Source organism: Miniopterus schreibersii (assembly GCF_964146895.1).
Source record: "Miniopterus schreibersii genome assembly, chromosome: 14".
NCBI classification, from domain to species: Eukaryota; Metazoa; Chordata; class Mammalia; order Chiroptera; family Miniopteridae; genus Miniopterus; species Miniopterus schreibersii.
This window is the reverse complement of record NC_138114.1, coordinates 55,359,337-55,379,529: the sequence shown is the minus strand read 5'-3', so window position 1 is coordinate 55,379,529 and position 20,193 is coordinate 55,359,337. Positions and strand designations below refer to the sequence as shown.

The 20,193-nt window shown below is 54.6% G+C and overlaps 2 protein-coding genes and 1 long non-coding RNA gene across 3 annotated transcripts in view; all 3 read left to right on the top strand.

Annotated features, from left to right (window-relative positions):
* Positions 1-2,906: 2,906 nt before the first annotated feature.
* LOC308566903 (scavenger receptor cysteine-rich domain-containing protein DMBT1-like) lies at positions 2,907-12,066 on the top strand (the record flags this gene model as incomplete). Its single annotated transcript, XM_081157916.1, has 7 exons — positions 2,907-2,967; positions 5,445-5,492; positions 5,787-5,849; positions 8,188-8,499; positions 9,581-9,625; positions 11,733-11,777; positions 12,014-12,066. 7 exons carry the CDS (start codon positions 2,907-2,909, stop codon positions 12,064-12,066), a joined length of 627 nt encoding a protein of 208 aa, XP_081014042.1.
* A 497-nt stretch (positions 12,067-12,563) lies between these two features.
* On the top strand, positions 12,564-14,298 carry LOC308567096. The gene is made up of 6 exons (XR_014000262.1): positions 12,564-12,610; positions 12,847-12,891; positions 13,129-13,173; positions 13,410-13,454; positions 13,973-14,017; positions 14,254-14,298. It is a non-coding gene; the product is annotated as an uncharacterized lncRNA (long non-coding RNA).
* Positions 14,299-14,634: 336 nt separating this feature from the next.
* DMBT1 (deleted in malignant brain tumors 1) overlaps positions 14,635-20,193 on the top strand; it is a gene marked incomplete at its 5' end in the record, with an annotated part of 32,516 nt that continues 26,957 nt past the window's right edge. Inside the window, 6 exons of the mRNA XM_081157915.1 lie at positions 14,635-14,641; positions 15,294-15,623; positions 17,190-17,219; positions 18,050-18,094; positions 18,328-18,372; positions 19,088-19,417. Of these exons, the coding sequence (XP_081014041.1) occupies positions 14,635-14,641; positions 15,294-15,623; positions 17,190-17,219; positions 18,050-18,094; positions 18,328-18,372; positions 19,088-19,417 (787 nt within the window). The remainder of the gene's footprint in view (positions 14,642-15,293; positions 15,624-17,189; positions 17,220-18,049; positions 18,095-18,327; positions 18,373-19,087; positions 19,418-20,193) is intronic.

Below are 20,193 nucleotides of genomic sequence, written 5' to 3'. Positions count from 1 at the left end.
TCTGCAAGTGGCCCATGTTGCTTGCAGTTTAGAGCCCCCACCCCCAGAGTCAGAAAGAGGGGCTGGGCAGAGGTGGCATCTCCAAGGCGGGCCTGGGGGCCCGATGGGGACCCTGCTGGGCTCCTGCGGAAAGCTGGGCTCTCCTAGGTTTTCCTCCGATTTGGGTCATGGTGAAGTGCGGAGGGCCCCAGCCCCGGGGTGATCAGACTGGGTTGGCGTCTGGACCATTTGCCACCAGTTTCAATGCCCCTGGGATGCCCCCTGCTCTCCTCTGCTCCGGCTTCCTCGCCTGCTGTGCGGGTGTTTCACTGGCGGGAAAGGCCCAGGGTCCTGTTGAAGGAGAGAGAGGGAGGTGGGCAGGTTCCACCCCTGAGGGGCGGGGGCACAGCGCCCCCAGGACGGGAGGGGAGTGGCTGACTCTTAGACTCCAGGACGGGTGTGACCTGGACGCGTCTGCCCTGCCAGGTGCTCGGTCGTCCTTGATCGCAGTGCTTCCTGGTGGCATGTTTGTCTTCTGTTCACCCCTTTACGTTTGTCCCTGTCACGGGGAAAGGTGCTGGGATGGGGACAAGGGGCCGTCCTCCAACGCAGGGTCCCCTTTGGGTAGACACTGACCCACCCCCAGCCCCGTGGACCACAAGGCTTCTAAGTAACTGAGCTCCAGTCTCTTGATTCAGCAGAAAGACCACCCGACGCTGCTGTTCTGAGCAGCCTGACTCGATGGGCACGGTCGTGAAATGGACCGAATCGGCTTGGCCCACGTCCGCCACGCTCTGGTCGGGAGGTGGCCTGCGTGACAGTGTCCCATGTCCCTTACCTGCCAGGGGACACACATCTGGGGTTTGGGGGACAGTCATGACAACAAGCATTTAGACGTGCCCAGGACAGTCCCTGATGCGGAGACTTCCCAAGAAGGGCCGACGACAGGCTTTGAAGTCTCGGTGGCAGTTTCCGTGGACACCTTCCAGCTCCCTGGTCCCCATTCTGTGCTCCCCAAACACACTGTTGGTGTAGAATTTGGTCTCAAGCCGACTAACTCTGGAGCCAAAGTGCACTCCTGTGAATGAATAAATCGATCGCCTGGCTCACCAGTTCGTGTCGGCCGAGTATAAGCAGCGTAGCTGGGCCTCCTAGGCCCCGATTGCCCTGGGGCGGCTTGGACGTGAAGAGGCTAACGCTCCATCGGGCTGCCATCCCTCCCGAGGCCCCGGAAGCAGCTGTGGCCGCCCTCCCCTAGCCCGCCCCCCCCCGCTTCCTTCACTTGGTCGCAGGGGTTCCCTTCACTCTCGGGGGTTCCCTGCTCAAACCCCCTGGGAGGGAGTCGCGGACACACTGGGGAGGGTGGTGGGGAAAGAGCACTGGCCTCCAGTCCCTGCCCTGTGAAAGGAGGGGTTGCCCCCCTTAGGGAATTCTCAGTTCTGCCCACAGGCTGCCCCGTAGGGGGCACGGTGGGGTTGGCGAGGATGGTAGGGACGGGGCAGGAAGGCGGCTGAGCCGGCCGGGACTCTCCCCACCAGGACCAGAGCGCTGCTGCTGGCCTGCTTTCTATTTGGGGGCTTCCCCTGAATTTCAATTCAGGGAAGGGTTCCGCTGCTTAAAAAAGCCGTAGGACGTTGGTCCCTCAGATCACAGGTTTCGAGTGTGGATTTCCGTGAGACGTGACCTGTGTGTTGCACGGCTTGCCCACCACCCAAGGTCAGGTCCTCCGTCACCGTGTCCGGCCCCCTGTGCCCTTCGCTGCCCCTCACCCTCCCCTCTTTGTGCTGTGAGTCCTGTTTTTCGTACCTGTTCATTGTCTCTGTTCCGTGTCCCACGTGAGTGAGATCTCAGGGTTCTTGGCTTTTTCTGACTCCTGTCGCTTGGCGAGATCGCCCCGGGGTCCGTCCGTGTGGTTGCAAACGGCAGTGTTTCATCTTTCCTGCGGCTGAGAGTGCTCCCCGAGTCCATCCCACAGCTGCTCTGTCCAGGCCTCTAGCGAAGGACACTTTGGTTTCCTCCGTGTCTTGGCCACCGTGAGTAACGCTGCGGTGAACGTGGGGGTGCATTGTCTTTGCAAATAAATGTTTTCAAATTTCTCAGGTAGACGCCCAGGAGAGCTTCCTGTTGTTGATTTTTTGTTAATCTTCAACCCAATGATGTATTCTTTTTAAAAAATTATTTTTTGCCTCTTTAATTGAGTCATATCCCTAATTAGCTTGAGGGTGGTGTTTTTTGTCGTTGTTGTTAATCCTCCATTGATTTTTTTAGAAACTAGAAAGGAGGGGGAGAGGCACAGAGAGACACATCGATGTGAGAGAGACACATCGATCGGTTGCCCCCCGCACGTGCCTGGGCCGAGGCCGGGATGGAGCCTGCAACCCAGGTGGGGGCCCTCGGCTGGAATCAAACCCGGGACCCTTCAGTCCGTGGGCCGAGGCTCTAACCCCGCACCGAGCACACCGACCAGGGCGCCGTCCCCGTTTTCCACGGCGCGGGGCCAGCGTGAGGATGCCCTGCCAGGACAAACCAGCCCAAAGAGAAGGTTTTCCCCGTTGGCACCGGCCCTGTATTTGCCCAGGAGCCCACATCCTGCTCTGCCCCAAACCTTGGGGTGACTTCCCACAAGTTCACTCAGATTCTCCAGGATTGAGGTCAAGCCTACGGTCAGGGGCGTTGGAGAGTCTTAGAGGCTCACCCAGCAGGAAGTTGGAAACTGTATCACTGATGTCAGATCACTCCCAGGACAATCAGCCTAACACACCTAAATTGTTCCTGCAGATTAGCCATTAACGGTTAGCAAAGGTCCTTCCTTTATATTGATTTATGGCAGCAATGGAAAGAGAATACCCCTGGGGACACGCCTCCTTTCAGCTAGGGGCCTATAAATATCAAGGTATTTTTATTCAAACCGAGAAGAACCCAGCAAAATGGGGATCTCCAGGGTCATCCTTCAAATGTGTCTTTTGCTGGGTCGAGTTCTGTCTTCAGGTATGATTTAGCTCATTACTGTATGTCTCCATTTCACTGCTGCAGATCCAAACTGGCAAATGGTATCGACTTGTCGCGGGCACCAGGCTTTCTGTCTCCTGAGGGGGCTTTTGTATGGAGGAGGAGGCAGTTCTTTGCGGACGGTTGTATTTTGAAGGAATGGCTCTTTGCTGTTTTGTTTCTGGCTGAGAAATGGCATGGTTGTGCTTAGAAGAGGCCAATCACGATGGTGACGCTTTCAGCGAGTCCCTCAACTGAGGCGATGACTGAAGGGTCGTAGAGAAACGCCTGAAGCTAAGGAGCCGTGGATGTGTCTGTGAAGAGGCCCCGAAATGTGGCCGCAGGTTGCTGCGCTGTGAAAGGGGGGACACTGCTCCCCTAAGCGCCCATCCCGCGACTCCTCTCTGCAGGGGCCTCCGCGTGGTGATTACAGCCGAGCACAGACACGGTCGCCAGGATCCCCGCTTCCGGCCTGTCACTCGCTGCTGTCGATAAGGGACGGCAAGCTCAGTAGCTCAGCATGTCTCCGTGTGCTTAGGGTGTCAGGTAGTAAAATGCACATGAGAGAGTCATGGGCAGATCTGGGTGACCGTGGACGCTTGGTGTCACTTTATGGAGATACCGAGTGAATGGAGATAAGCCCGCATGCTGCTTGTTCCCCCTCTGTCTCCATCTCTCTGTCTCTGCCTCGGTTTCTCTCTCTCTCTCTCATCCATCCGGCATCAGTCTCTCACCGCCCTTCCTTTCCTCTCCCCGCTGTTAATTCATTTCTTTCTCCCTTCTCTCCCACCCCTCCTGCCCTTTCTGATGTGCTTTTTGGGACAGTCACGAATTTCAGAAGACAGGGCAAAACCATCCTAATTTCCAGGTAACTTCTAGCACTCTCGCGCCCGCCCCAGGCTTTAGGTCGGGGGCACGTGGGAATTCTGTATCAGCGCTGCAGCTTTCCTGTAGCTCTACAGGCTGCTTCAGAAACATCCTTAACTCCCCTTGGAAACATTTCCTCAAGGTCAATGTTTTGCAAAATGAGAAAGTAATAATTTCTTTCCAACTAATTCCTACCAAATTGGTCATTCTTGGGCTTCTGCTTCCCACGGTCTATCCGGGGTTTGGCAAAGATCAATGCCTTACAAAGAAGGGGGAAACCTAACGGAGGGACTTTTAGGCATCGAAACTGTCATTAATGAGGGTGACAGTCAGGTCAGGGGAGACGCCTCTTCATTGGCCTGAGACAACCGGAAGCCCCCCTCGGAGCTTGCTGTCTTGTCCTTACGAGTTACTTTAAGGGGCCGTTTATTCAGTGTCTCTCCTTCCTGGGGGCCCACGTTAGCCCACGTCGTCTGCCCCTCTGCCGGGCTCACGTCTGCCCGGACTGCCTGGTACAGCGCCAGGAAACCTGTGTGACCCTCTGCTGGACTCCTGGGCACCCCTCCGTCGGAGCCTCCAGGTCCCGTTCTCTGATCCTTTACCTGGACGCCTCACCACTAGAGCAAATTCCCAAAGGAGGCATCCTGTGCTTCCAGCACTCCCCTGCCAGCTGGAGTCTAGCATGCAGTGGGCACAAAATGCACGGTCGCTGGACAAATTGTTGGCTCTCTGCTGAATCTGTTACGTTTCCCTACATTGGCTGCAAGGCAGCTGTGCGCAAACTCTCTTGCACAGCCGGCTCCTCTGGAGGGTGGTTGAACACACAGTAGGGCACCCCCTGTGGAGCTCTTATCTGTAAGTCTGGGGAAGGTCTGAGAACCTGCGTCTGTGGCAAGTTCCTGGCTGCTGCTGCTGCTTCACGGAACCCGCTTTGAGAACCATGGCTCTAAGAAGGGCTCTTTTCTAATGTGACTGAGACAGCTAGTTGGCTGGTTACTCAAAAATGTTGTTTAAAATAGGATATGTGCACATTTTATTTATTTTTATTTTTAAAAATATGTTTCTATTGATTTCAGAGAGAGGGAGGGAGACAGAAACATCAATGATGAGAGTCACTGATGGGCCGCCTCCTGTGCGCCCCCTGCTGGGGATCGAGCCCGCACCCCGGGCCTGTGCCCTGACCGGGAATCGAACCCTGACCTCCTGGTTCATGGGTCGACGCTTAACCACTGAGCCACACCAGCAGGGCAGGATATGTGCACATTTTAAATGTTTCATTTTAACTTAAAACATACAGATACGCTTTGACTCACCCCTTCATTGCTGCAGGCTCCCCTTCTACAGGTCCCGCCCCAATTACCAGCCTGGCTGCCCGGCAGCCTTGAGCGCCAAGGGCTGAGCCTTCCAGGCCCCAGCGGACCCTTCCTTTGTCCCCCCTTTTCAGCGGTGCCTTGTGCAGCCGGGGAATAGTCCCTATTTGCCAAGCGAACTGACAGGCCCAGGGAACCCTCTAAAGTGCAGCCCCCTCGTTGCTCCTCTTAGAAGGGGGTCTGGCCTAATGCTTGTTTTTAGAGGACCTCTCAGTTAGCCTTTTTTCTTTGCATTTTCAGTAATACCAACGACAGAAGACGTGACGGAAACCGCTTTCAGGAGGACAGGTATGTCAAATGGTAACCAAACTCTGGGGCTGGGTGGCAGTGGGGCCCAAGGCCGCCCACGAGGACCAGGGGTTGGGGGGCTGCTGCGAGAATTCTGCCGGTTTAAATACAGGACAGGAAGGACGGCCGCCGATGGGGTCCACCCGGACCTCCAGCCACACCTCTTTGCTAGGCTCTCTGCCCCCCTCACCCTAGGCTGCCTCACTGGGTGTCCAGCAGAGACAGAGAGCAAGTGGGGACGGCAGCGTCTAACTGAGGGTCTCTGGATATAATCACCGGTTTTTTCTTTTCTAGAGTTTTTTACAAGTCTCCCCGAAGCTGCTTCGAATGCCTCTGCTTCAGCCGGCGCTTCAAATGGTAACGTCTGGCTCCTCCCTCGTCCGGTCGTGGTCCCGCCTGTGCAACAGTACACTCCGCGGTCTGGACCAAACAGTTACAATGTTACAAAAGCACCCCCAGGAGGGAGGGGAGGGAAGTGGCCAGGAGCGGCTGCCTGAGCGCAAACCCGCCCCAGGCACTGGCGAGCCCGCTGGTCTCAGGTCACCTTCCTGGGCCTCAGTTTCCCCGCAGGGCTGTTTTCAGGAGGAACTGAGGTGATACACGTAAAGCTCTCGAATGTGATCTGAGGTTCCCGTGTTAGGAAATGCTCAAAATCATCTGCCACCGTTTCGCTTAAAAATTGACGCCCTCGGGCCTGGCTGGCGCGGCTCAGTGGTTGAGCGTTGATCCATCAACCTGGAGGTCACGGTTTGATTCCCGGTCAGGCCACTTTCCCTTCCTCTCTCTGAAATCAATAAAAACATATAAAAAAAACCCCTCGGCACCCTCGGGTGTATGTGAGGGGGAAGGGATGTGGCCGTGTGGAGTTTTGAGGTGCAGGGATAGAGGCATCTTAGGAGCTCTCTCATTGACCCTGGAACATCCATTGCTCTGCTTTCTGAGTGGGGAGCAATCCCCTGCCACAGTGCTGGGCACCCGATGGGCACTCCCATTGGGGGAGGGGATGCCTGGGCGCAACTAGGTTTTTGTGGTTGGAACTGGATTTGAGAGCTCAGGCCAGAGGCAGGAGTGGGACCTGAAGGTGACGCTGCCACGGAGACCCTTAAGTCACAAGGGTGGTCAAGCTCCACTGAGGAGGCAGGACGTTTAGCTTATTACCTGCGAGCAGTCGGTTTCATTGTCCTATCTTTCCCGAATCCTCGGTCACTGTGAGGGGCTCTGACTCTCATGCAGGCCTGACACCTTGTCCCTCAGAAGGGGCAGACGGGGACATCTCTGTCTCCCTCTCGATTTGGCCTTGAGCCCGGGGAATGGAGGGTCTGTGTCAGGGCCCAGCGGTGACTGCACGTTGCTGAATGCAGTCCTCACACACAGGGTCCCGGGAGTCCCGGGACAGGAGTCTCTGGATTTCGGTCTTAAAGACAGAGTTGAAATTTCTCGGGGCATGGGTAAGAAGGACCAGGATACCTGACATCAAAATATTCACTCATTGCCCTAGCTGGTTTGGCTCAGTGGTTAGAGCATCTGCCCGAGGACTGAAGGGTTCAGGGTTTGATTCTGACTAAGGGCATGTACCTTGGTTGCAGGTTCCATCCCCGGCCCCGGTCTGGGCATGTGTGGGAGGCAACGAACTGATGTGAATGTCTCACATTGATTTTTTTTTCTCTCTCTCTCTTCCACTCTCTCTGAAAAGCAATGGAAAAAATATCCTCAGGTGAGGACTTAAAAAAAAATTCACTTACTTAGGGACCTCTGAGTGGCTGTTCTCCATGCTGACTCTACTTGCACTTCAGATTGGAGGGTGGACCCCTCTGCCTCCGGGAATTCTTAACGGCCAGTGTGAAGTGCCTTCCCTTGTCCAGCTCCGCTCGCTGAGCCTAGATAACATCCTGAGACTGTAAACTGTAGTGTTAGGGGGCCTGGTGAAGACACGTGTACTTTATTACATCTAAAGAACTGAGCATCCCATATCCAGCCCACTTGTTTCAATCTAGTGTCGCAAAACTCCCAGACACTTTTAGCAAGAACGGTGGAGGCAATGCCACCCAAGGTCGAGCCACAGCGCCCCCTGGTGGGCCTGTGAGGCGAAGCTCAAGCCAATGTCTGGGAACGCAGATCATTTGCAAACAGCAGAGCCTCCTTTCTGAGACGTATTTGGTTTCTTTCTAGGTCAGTGGACCACCCAGACTGTAGACTGTGACTATGATAAGACCTTTTTTTTTTTCTTCACTTGTATTCCCAGGATTTTGCTTGCTGGCTGGGTCAGGCAGGTCTGCCCCACTGCTGGCCTTGACTAGCTGAGGCGGAGTGCGGTCTTGGCCGCAGAGCCAGTACCTGCTGCCCTCCAGGACGTAGGGACAGGGAGGGAGGGTCATAGGGTGCCTGAGACCCTAGGCATGTCCCACCTGTCATTCTCCTTCCTTCTCTCTGCCTCTCGGCCATTCATCGCAGGAGATTACCTTTAGCTTGGTGTCTGGAGAGGTGGAGGGAAAAGTCAGCTCCTACTCTCATGCTTAGTAAATCTGTCTTGAAGGTAGCTGGCGTCTCCCAAACACTTGCTCTGTACCCTGCACAAAATTATCATGTCCCTAGAGTGGAGAAATGTCAGTGAAGGAGATGGGCAGTGTTGAGAGGAGGAGGGAAGGAGGCTGGGTGGGGCCGAGCAAGGACGATGCTCCCCACTGTGTCCGTGCAGGTTTGCCCCTGAGGCTGGTGAATGGCGGAGACCGGTGTGAGGGCCGCGTGGAGGTCCTGTACCAGGGCGACTGGGGCACCGTGTGTGACGACAGCTGGGACACACAGGACGCGGACGTCGTCTGCCGGCAGCTGGGCTGTGGCTACTCCTTGTCAGCCCCTGGGCGGGCCCACTTCGGTCAGGGCTCCGGGCACATCCTCTTGGGCGATGTGTACTGCTTGGGGTGGGAGTCCCACCTATCCAGCTGCCCCCACAGGGGCTGGTACAACCACGAGTGCAGACACGCGGAAGACGCCGGAGTCGTGTGCTCAGGTAGTGCGCCCATCGCCTTGCTCTGTCACCTGTGCTGCGCCGGACACAGCGCCCCCTGCTGTCCCTAGCGTCACAGCGCACGCAGGTAAAGCTCTGCAATTTACCTGCGCTGCTCCGAGTCCCGTCTCTTCTGGTGTTAGAGGGCAGGTATCGCTGTCCCTTTTCACAGGTAAAGAAGTGGTGGCTCAGAGAGGGCTGGTGATTTTCCTCAAGCCCTACGGCTGGGAGGTTTTGACCTCAGTCCTCCCCAGAGCTACTTAGGCCGTCACCCCATGGGCTCATCCTGACGACCTGGCTCGGGAAAAATAAATACCTCCCTAAGTGGCTCTCTTCCCTCCTCTTCAAGGTGGGGGACGAGGGCTGGGGACGTCTGGTCCTTAAAACATAAATCGATGCCACAGTCAAACCGAGGAGTAACTAATAGGTTCTTTTGGGGACATTAAATGACAAGCAAAAGGTATTTACACCCTCAGTGGAAAAGAAAACTTGTCCCTGACTCAAGCTGGCAAATCCCAGGGCTGCGAGTCCCATGCCGCACGCACAGGAGGTGACCCTGATAGCCCGGCCGCTGCGTGAGAACGGCTTCTGGGTTCTCAGGGGGAGGGCGGCCCTCCTAGCAGCACTGTGCAGCAGGTTTATCTCCGCACCTGGGGGCCCGTCTTGAGAAGCCACCTTTCTTCCTGTTGGGGCCACCTTCTCAGGAATGTCTCGGAAGGGTGGATATTTGTCACCTGAGGCGGTGTTCGAGCTGTAGAAATAGGCGGCTGGTATCTGAAGTCCCATCTTGTGAATGAGGGGCTGCTCATCGATGCGGTGGTTTCGCAGATGGAGACTGTGGGGTGAAGCACGGGAGGTGAGGGGTGGTGACAGGAGCCAAGGGCATCCTTGGTGGCATCGCATCATCCCCGCCAGCAAGGGGACAGGGACGAGCTCTGCCTCACCAGGGAGAAGCGCAGCCTCGAGTGAGGGGCGGCTCCGGGGTCTCTGCACCTGGCCCCTGTTTCAGAGCCGAGCAGGCAGAGGGCCACCCCCCTCGATGAGGCCCCACTTCGAATGACCTCTTCTTCTCTGTGCTCTGTAGCCTCTTTGCGGTCCATGGAGAAACGCCTGACAGCAGCCCAGAAAGGTAACGTTTGTTGCGTGGGATCCCCGTGGGCTCGGTACCTCACTGCACCCTAATCGAGGAGAGGTACCAAAGGAGTAAGGGGGGGAGTGCGCAGCTCTCTAGGGTGGCCCTCTGAACAAGGCCTCAGGCCTGAATGGGCGTCCTTTCCATGGGCTGTGTCCTTGGGATGAAGGAGGAATCAACCAAGGCGGAGCTTGGTGTCCTGTCTTAAGGGTCCTATTGTCCGTGCCCAGTACTCCTGTGGTCCACACCAAACCATGCAGGCCCCTGGCCAGGCTGGGTGCTGCGTGCTGGCTGCAAACTGGAATCCTTGCCTGTGCCATGTCCTGAGCCCATATCAGGACACTTTGGTTCCTTGTCAGTGTAGAAGGACAGTGGTCCTTCAGCCTGTGGGCAGCAGACGTCCCATGCTTCCCCCGGGTGCCTCCAGCGAGAGAGCTGGCAGCCTGGGCTTCGGGAAGGAAAGTCACTGCCCATTTTCCATGGGAAACTTTGACTCCAGGACAAGAGAAGGACAGTCTCCATACCAAGGCCCGTCTAGGACCCAGCATGGGAATCCTGATGGTACATGTGCCAGGCATGTCTGTTCTTCAGGTCTTATCTTTTCCTGTCCCTAAGACCCAATGGAGTAAGGTCTCACTTTACGGTCTCTTTCTGCTCCCTCTGATTAAGGACATAGATGTCGCTGGAGCTGAGGATGAGACTGGCTTTATTCTGAGTTAACCATGTGTTTTCCTAAGATTCTTAGTTGCAGCAGGTGGAACAGGAGAACCTCTTTCCCTCTGATGATTTCCCCTGAGAATCCTGCCGTGTATTAGGAATATCGGCCGGGCCTGACAAGCCCTTTGTTACAACTAGTCCAGCCAGGAGTGCAAGTGAGGGGATAGAGGTGTTTGGCTCTCTGTCCATGACACAGGGCTGCAGATAGGACTTATCTAGAGCTGTCAGAACCTCCAGTGAGAGTGGAGCTGTGGGGGTCATACTTCTTCTAGATCCAAAAAGACCTCACCTAGAAACCGAATAGATAACTCAGCCAAAAACCGAGTGCTCTACTTGCAGGGGTTTGAGAGCAGATCTCAGGTCATCTTCTCTCCAAGCTCCAGCACCAAGTAAGCTCTCACTGGGGCCTTGGACAAGCACCAGGGCTCCTTGAAGCAATTTGAAAACCACAGGCTCAAAGCAAGAATCTTACTTAATGGGGAAACATTAGAAGTATTTCCACTGAAGTAAAAAACAAAACAAGTAAGCCCTTCAGCCACAGCCCCCATTCAATACTGTACTAAATAAAGATGCTAGCCAATGCAATTAGATAAGAGAAGTCAATTAGAAGTATAAAGGTGTGAAAATTACTTCTGCATCCATTTCCTGGAACCTTCATAGGTCACATGTGGAAAGGTCAAAATCAGGCTCAGTAGGTTGATACAGAGATACCCCCTTCCCCGAATAGCCTTTTAAAGTGAAAGAATTCAACGCTACATAGGTGTGTTGACTTTTCCAAAGTCTCACAGAAAGACAAAATCCAGATCAGAAATGACATTTCCTTAGCAGATTCATGTTCCAATCACACCCAGTGGGGAATGCCCCATGGATGAGAGGTGGTAAAGCAATTCTAATGGAGAAGCACAAGCCAATTTTAGAGATGTGGAGGGATCAGGGTGTCACTCACAGGGCTTTCAACCCTGATAACCCAGATGAGATGAGCAAGAGCCTAGAACACAAGAAGGGAGCGAACGGCAGGATGTACATGTGGAATTGTCAGGATGGCTGACCATAGATTTAGGAAGGACTCCTACTGTGATGCCCAACCAAGGCTTTTCTCTATCTTGTTTCTTTCATACATTTGTCCAAACAAACTGAATTACTGACAAAAACCGGTGAATATTCCTACCACTTTCCCAGGGGCTCTTTCTGCCTCTGAATCGAGTATAGATGGGCCATGAGAGGAAGAGTTTACAGATGTGCCATGCTCCACCTATTTCCTGAGTTGAGGTGGGAGGTAATCAGGAGCAGGATGCTCATGTGGAATTGTCAGATTGGCAGACATTGATTTTGGAAAGGCTCCTATTGTGATGCCTAACCAAGGGATCTCTCTTGTTGTCTCTTACAGACACATGGTCAATTCCATACACAACTGGATCAACCAGTACAACAGGTAAATATTCCTACCGCCCTCCCAGGGGCTCTCTCTGCCTCTGAATCGAGTTTGGATGGACCGTGAGAGGAAGAGCTTCCAGATGTGTGCTTGTTAACCTAGTCCCTGAGTTGGGGTGACAGGTAGCCATGGGCTAGATGTTCATGTGCAATTATCAGAATGGTTGAACATAGATTTAGGAAGGACTCCTTTTGGTGATGCCTAACCAAGGGCTTTCTCTTTGTTTTCTCTCCCAGACACATGGTCAACTAGATATACAACTGGATCATCAACACAAACAGGTAAATAATCCTACCACCCTCCCAGGGGGGTCTCTCCACGTGTGAATCATGTTGTGATGGACCGTGAGAGAAAGAGGTTCCAGATGTGTGGTCCTTAACCTAGTCCCTGAGTTGGGGTGGCAGGTAGCCAGGGGCAGGATGCTCATTGTCAGGATGGCTGACCATAGAATTGGGAAGGACACCTTTTGGTGATGTCTAACCAAGGGCTTTCTATTTTTTGTCTCCTCCAGACACATGGCCAACTGCATCCACAACTGGATCAACCAGTACAACAGGTAAATATTCCTACCGCCCTCCCAGGGGCTCTCTCCACATGTGAATCGAGTTTGGATCGACCATAAGAGGAAGAGGTTCCAGGTGTGCACTTGTTAGCCTAGTCCCTGAGTTGGGGTGGCAGGTAGCCATGGCCTAGATGTTCATGTGGAATTATCAGGATGGTTGAACATAGATTTAGGATGGACTCTTTTTGGTGATGCCTAACCAAGGGCTCTCTCTTGTCTCTTACAGACACATGGTCAATTCCATACACAACTGGATCAACCAGTACAAGAGGTAAATATTGCTCCCGCCCTCCCAGGGGCTCTCTCTGCCTCTGAATCGAGTTTGGATGGACCGTGAGAGGAAGAGCTTCCAGATGTGCACTTGTTAACCTAGTCCCTGAGTTGGGGTGACAGGTAGCCATGGGCTAGATGTTCATGTGGAATTATCAGGATGGTTGAACATAGATTTAGGAAGGACTCCTTTTGGTGATGCCTAACCAAGGGCTTTCTCTTTGTTTTCTCTCCCAGACACATGGTCAACTAGATATACAACTGGATCATCAACACAAACAGGTAAATAATCCTACCACCCTCCCAGGGGGGTCTCTCCACATGTGAATCGTGTTTTGATGGACCGTGAGAGAAAGAGGTTCCAGGTGTGGGCTCATTAACCTAGTCCCTGAGTTGGGGTGACAGGTAGCCAGGAGGAGGATGCTTATGAGGAATTGTCGAGATGGCTAAACATCGATTTAGGAAGGTCTCCTATGCATGCTTCCTAACCGAAGGCTTTCTCTTTGTTGTCTCTTCCAGACACATGGTCAACTTCATCCACAACTGGATTATCGACAGAAACAGGTAAATAACCCTACCACCCTCCCAGGGGCTCTCTCCACATGTGAATTGTGTTCTGATGGACCATGAGAGAAAGAGGTTCCAGATGTACCATCCTTATGCTAGTCCCTGAGTTGGGGTAGCAGGTAGCCATGGGCTAGATGTTCATGTGGAATTATCAGGATGGTTGAACATAGATTTAGGATGGACTCTTTTTGGTGATGCCTAACCAAGGGCTCTGTCTTTGTTTTCTCTCCCAGACACATGGTCAACTAGATATACAACTGGATCATCAACACAAACAGGTAAATAATCCTACCACCCTCCCAGGGGGGTCTCTCCATGTGTGAATCGTGTTGTGATGGACCGTGAGAGAAAGAGGTTCCAGATGTGGGTTCATTAACCTAGTCCCTGAGTTGGGGTGACAGGTAGCCAGGGGCAGGATGCTCATGTGGAATTGTCAGGATGGCTGACCATAGATTTAGGAAGAACGCGTTTTGGTGATGTCTAACCAAGGGCTTTCTGTTTTTTGTCTCCTCCAGACACATGGCCAACAGCATCCACAACTGGATCAACCAGTACAACAGGTAAATATTCCTACCGCCCTCCCAGGGGCTCTCTCCACATGTGAATCGAGTTTGGATCGACCATGACAGGAAGAGGTTCCAGGTGTGCACTTGTTAGCCTAGTCCCTGAGTTGGGGTGGCAGGTAGCCAGGGGCAGGATTCTCATGTAGAATTGTCAGGATGGCTGACCATAGATTTAGGAAGGATTCCTATCTGTGGTGCCTAACCAAGGGCTTTCTCTTTGTCGTCTCTTCCAGACACATGGTCAACTTCATCCACAACTGGATTATCGACAGAAACAGGTAAATAATCCTACCACCCTCCCAGGGGCTCTCTCCACATGTGAATCGTGTTCTGATGGACCATGAGAGAAAGAGTTTCCAGATGTGCCATCCTTATGCTAGTCCCTGAGTTGGGGTAGCACGTAGCCATGGGCTAGATGTTCATGTGGAATTATCAGGATGGTTGAACATAGATTTAGGATGGACTCCTTTTGGTGATGCCTAACCAAGGGCTTTCTCTTTGTTTTCTCTCCCAGACACATGGTCAACTCCATACGAAACTACATCATCACCAGAAACAGGTAAATAATCCTACCACCCTCCCAGGGGGACTCTCCACATGTGAATTGAGTTTGGATCGACCATGAGAAGAAGAGGTTCCAGATGTGTGGTCCTTAACCTAGTCCCTGAGTTGGGGTGGCAGGTAGCCAGGGGCAGGATGCTCACGTGGAATTGTCAGGATGGCTGACCATAGAATTGGGAAGGACACCTTTTGGTGATGTCTAACCAAGGGCTTTGTGTTCTTTCTCTCCTCCAGACACATGGCCAACTGCATCCACAACTGGATCAACCAGTACAATAGGTAAATATTCCTCCCGCCCTCCCAGGGGCTCTCTCTGCCTCTGAATCGCGTTTAGATGGACCGTGAGAGGAAACGTTTCCAAATGTGCCATCCTCATGCTAGTCCCTGAGTGGGGGTATCAGACGAGGGTCTCTAAGACCAGGTTGTGGGTGGGACAAGGTTGGCTGATGCCAGGTCTCAAGTGGAGTCCTGAGCAGAGGCTCAGCACACACCCTCCCCATTGCTCATTGTGAGCCCCAGAGGCCTCCCAGGTCCTGCTGAGGCTCCTCTGCTGCCTCAGGCCTCAGGCTGCTGTCTGGGCCCAGGGGGGAAAGTGCTTGTTCTCCACCATCTGCCAGACATCCATCCCCACCTAAGGCTTTGCCTCAATTCCATTGGGACCATGGAGAAGCCAATAAGTTGTCAGAAAGGGATGGTCCTGTCCTGTCCCTGGAACCATGGAGACACGGCCTAGGTGGTCAAATGTGGGTTAGGGGACAGTCCTTCACATCCCAAGCAGACCATCATGGGTGCTTCCCGACCTTGGAGCATCCTTAGACCTGGCTGGATAGGATGTTTCTGTCTCTCTCTCTACGGAGATTGATCTCTGGGCCTTTACAGAGCTGATGGCCTGACGTGGGACTTGGCCCCTAGAAAGTCCCCGAGTCTAGAATCTGCCTCGAGCCTGGCAGCTCAGAACAGATGTGGAGGAGGTGTCCTTGTGTCGTCCTTTAGGGTTCTGGACAGACTCGAGTTTGGCCCTGAGGCTGGTGAATGGAGGTGACCGCTGTCAGGGCCGGGTGGAGGTCCTCTACCAAGGCTCCTGGGGCACCGTGTGTGACGACGACTGGGACACCAATGACGCCAATGTGGTGTGCAGGCAGCTTGGCTGTGGCTGGGCCAGGTCTGCTCCAGGAGGTGCCCGGTTTGGTCAGGGCTCAGGGCCCATCCTCCTGGATGACGTGCGCTGCTCAGGATACGAGTCCTACCTGTGGAACTGTCCACACAGAGGCTGGTACTCGCACAACTGTGGACATGGGGAGGACGCCGGTGTCATCTGCTCAGGTGGGCCTCGACCACGCCTGGTCTCCTCCCATGGGGTGGTGTTGCTGAGAACAAACACACTGCCGTCCCCAGTGTGTCTGCCTGAGCCTCCTAATGTCATGCCAGGCAGTGGAGTGACTGCAGGGCAGCTGGCACCCCGGGTACTAGGCCACCTGCTCAGGCTAAAAAGCATCGTGGGTAGTGCATGTTCCCAGCATCCTGAAGGCATTTCCTGAGAGTGGCTGGGAGGTGCCTCTGGCCCCAGGTTCATCCACAGGAGCAGCTTCCTGAGGTCAGAGGAGGGAGCCTGTCCCAGTGCCCCAGGTGGGAGCTCACCTCCCACGCTGGAGAGGGTCTCGGGTGTTCCCTCCAGGGCAGCATCATTGATTCCATGTGGGGGGCTGGTAAGAACCTTCCCTCTGTGCTGACTGTGTGACCTCAGACTCTGTAAGATGCTGACCAGAATGAAAGGTCCCAAGAGCACAGAGTTTATTTTTTAAGGCCTGGCAGAGTGGCCGGGGGCTGGGTGGGTGTGAGATGGCAAGTGACCAATGAATGGAAGGAGCCAGTTAGTGCCCTGGGGCAGGGCCATAATGAAGACAAGGGGTATCTCTAGTATTGGGTCTGAACCCTGACTATCATTCCCCTGTATAGGGCCCGGGCTGGTAAAGAATTCCCTACTAAGAGGCGAGATGCGGCAGGAAGCTTATTTTCCTTCCAAGGGAGGCAGGCCCGGCCTAGTCGCACCGGGCAATGCAGGGCAGGGAACAAGGAGCCGCTTCCCCTTCCCAGCAGTAGCTGTTGCTAAGCAACGAGGAAGCAGGAGCCTTGTTGGGAACTGGAGCTGATACCAGGGGCTTGTCTTGGCACCTGACAGGCTGTTGCCCTCCGGGGACAGGGAGGCAGATGTCCCAGGGACGCGTCTCCTCGGTGTTTTCCTCAAGGCTGTGAAAGAAGCGCAGGGCCCACGTGATGAGGTCCCAGAGGCTGGGTGCAGGCAGGGAGGGGAGGGGACTGTCTGCAAACTAGAGGCTCAGGGGTTTGAATGATCCAGAGTCTTGAAAAGAGCAGGAATGGGGGAGGGGGGGGATCCAGAATGAAACCTTGAGAGCAGCTTAACCTGTCCCTTTGTGAACGGACCAGCTGTTTGAATCAGAGGAGCAAACGGTGCTGGGGTTTGGTGACCAGGTGCTGCTCAGACATGTGGAAAGACCAGAGCAAGGAAAAGGCAGACCTTTCACCCTGAAGGGAGCAGATCAGTGTCCACATCAAGCCGTTCCCTAGGGTCCTTCTCTGTATATCCCCTGGGTGTCAACACCAAGGCCATGGTGGCCCAGGCGTTACACTGGCTTCCACATACTGGCCAGTGAGTCCTCGGGCTCAGTGAGGCAGGCGATGGCAGTGGACAGAGGGTGTTTCTTAGGAAGGTCGTGAGGGTGTGAGGTTGTTGGTGACAGGCACTGATGTGTCCACACCACGGCCATGTGAGCAGGTCAGCTGAGTGTGTAGAAGCTGAGGGTCATCAGCGTTAGATATGGGCCAGAGAACGGGGTGCCTTGTGTCTGACTTTCCTTTCCTTCCTCACAGCTGCTCAGCCGCACTCCACATACTGGCCAGGTGAGTCCCCAGGACCTTCCCTGGCATGTCCCTTGTCTCCCAGGAGCCCCTGCCTCTCTTCCCCACCCAGGTAAACCTCTGCTCTTTGAATCCACGTGGGGCACAGATTGTGCCCTGTGTCCCTGACACTGCTGACAGTGCTTATTGACTCTGAGGGGAATTCTCAAGACTGCCGCCTGGGCACCGTCCATCCTAGTGCTCGTGAAGCCCTTGGTTGCTGCCCGAGGGGATTCCTGTCCATGTCAGAAAGGCGGCCTCTGCCTGCTTGAGTGCGGACCTACTAGGCCAGGCTGGTGAACATTTGGTTGGATGGTGGATGTTGATCACCAGACTTTCTGATGATGGGACACCAGACTTCTGGCTTCTCTCCTGGTCAGCCCTTGCCTCACCCTGAGATGCAGCATGGTGACTGGTGCATCCCAAAGTATCAGAGACAGTGTGCTGGGGATGGCAGAGTAATATGTGAGGATGGTCCTGTGGGTACCAGGTCATGTGCTTGTGTCCTGGTTCAAGGACCACGCCCATGACCCTTTCTACCAAAGCTCCAGAGCCAGGGCAAAACCTCAGACCCACCAGGGAGTCCCTGGCTCATGGGAGAGAGAAGGTAGAGGAATTCTAGTGGAGAGCAGAGGCCATGTTGGAGATGCGCAGGGAACACGGTGACCTCCCACAGGATCTTCAAACTGGATGCCTCTTGAGCAGGAGGCTGGAGACGGGGGTAGTGAGTGCAGGATGCACATGGGGAATTGTCAGGATGGCTCACCATAGATTCTAGAAGGGCTCCTCTTGTGATGCCCAACCAAGGCTGTTCTTTTTGTTGGTTCTTCCAGACACGTGGCCAGCTCCATCCTCAACTGCATCAGAGCGAACAACAGGTAAATATTCCTACCACCCTGCCAGGGGCTCTCTCTGTCTCTGAATCGAGTTTGGATGGACCGTGAGCGGAAGAGGTTCCCGATGTGGGGTCCTTAACCCAGTGCCTGAGTTGGGGTGGTAGGAGCCTCGGCCAGGAGACACATGGGGAATTGTCAGGATGCCGACCATAGATTAGGAAGGGCTCCTGTGGGTGATGCCTAAGCTCGGGTTTTCTCTCTGTTGTCTCTTCCAGAAATTTGGCCATTTCCATCCACAACTACATCAGAGGGAACGACATGTAAATATTCCTCCCGCCCTCCCAGGGGCTCTCTCTGCCTCTGAATCGCGTTTAGATGGACCGTGAGAGGAAACGTTTCCAAATGTGCCATCCTCATGCTAGTCCCTGAGTGGGGGTGTCAGACGAGGGTCTCTGAGACCAGGTTGTGGGTGGGACAAGGTTGGCTGATGCCAGGTCTCAAGTGGAGTCCTGAGCAGAGGCTCAGCAGACAGCCTCCTCATTGCTCATTGTGAGCCCCAGAGGCCTCCCAGGTCCTGCTGAGGCTCCTCTGCTGCCTCAGGCCTCAGGCTGCTGTCTGGGCCCAGGGGGGAAAGTGCTTGTTCTCCACCATCTGCCAGACATCCATCCCCACCTAAGGCTTTGCATCAATTGCGTTAGGACCATGGAGAAGCCGATAAGTTGTCAGAAAGGGATGGTCCTGTCCTGTCCCTGGAGCCATGGAGCTCTGTCCTGGGTGGTCATCTGTGGGTTAGGGGGACAGTCCTTCACATCGCAAGCAGGCCATCATGGGTGCATCCCGACCTTGGAGCATCCTTAGACCTGGCTGGATAGGATGTTTCTGTCTCTCTCTCTACGGAGATTGATCTCTGGGCCTTTATAGAGCTGATGGCCTGACGTGGGACTTGGCCCCTAGAAAGTCCCCGAGTCTAGAACCTGCCTCGAGCCTGGCAGCTCAGAACAGATGTGGAGGAGGTGTCCTTGTGTCGTCCTTTAGGGTTCTGGACAGACTCGAGTTTGGCCCTGAGGCTGGTGAATGGAGGTGACCGCTGTCAGGGCCGGGTGGAGGTCCTCTACCAAGGCTCCTGGGGCACCGTGTGTGATGACGAATGGGACACCAATGACGCCAATGTGGTGTGCAGGCAGCTTGGCTGTGGCTGGGCCAGGTCTGCTCCAGGAGGTGCCCGGTTTGGTCAGGGCTCAGGGCCCATCCTCCTGGATGACGTGCGCTGCTCAGGGTACGAGTCCTACCTGTGGAACTGTCCACACAGAGGCTGGTACTCCCACAACTGTGGACATGGGGAGGACGCCGGTGTCATCTGCTCAGGTGGGCCTCGACCACGCCTGGTCTCCTCCCATGGGGTGGTGTTGCTGAGAACAAACACACTGCCGTCCCCAGTGTGTCTGCCTGAGCCTCCTAATGTCATGCCAGGCAGTGGAGTGACTGCAGGGCAGCTGGCACCCCGGGTACTAGGCCACCTGCTCAGGCTAAAAAGCATCGTGGGTAGTGCATGTTCCCAGCATCCTGAAGGCATTTCCTGAGAGTGGCTGGGAGGTGCCTCTGGCCCCAGGTTCATCCACAGGAGCAGCTTCCTGAGGTCAGAGGAGGGAGCCTGTCCCAGTGCCCCAGGTGGGAGCTCACCTCCCACGCTGGAGAGGGTCTCGGGTGTTCCCTCCAGGGCAGCATCATTGATTCCATGTGGGGGGTTTGTAAGAACCTTCCCTCTGTGCTGACTGTGTGACCTCAGACTCTGTAAGATGCTGACCAGAATGAAAGGTCCCAAGAGCACAGAGTTTATTTTTTAAGGCCTGGCAGAGTGGCCGGGGGCTGGGTGGGTGTGAGATGGCAAGTGGCCAATGAATGGAAGGAGCCAGTTAGGGCCCTGGGGCAGGGCCATAATGAAGACAAGGGGAATCTCTAGTATTGGGTCTGAACCCTGACTATCATTCCCCTCTATAGGGCCCGGGCTGGTAAAGAATTCCCTACTAAGAGGCGAGATGCGGCAGGAAGCTTATTTTCCTTCCACGGGAGGCAGGCCCGGCCTAGTCGCACCGGGCAATGCAGGGCAGGGAACAAGGAGCCGCTTCCCCTTCCCAGCAGTA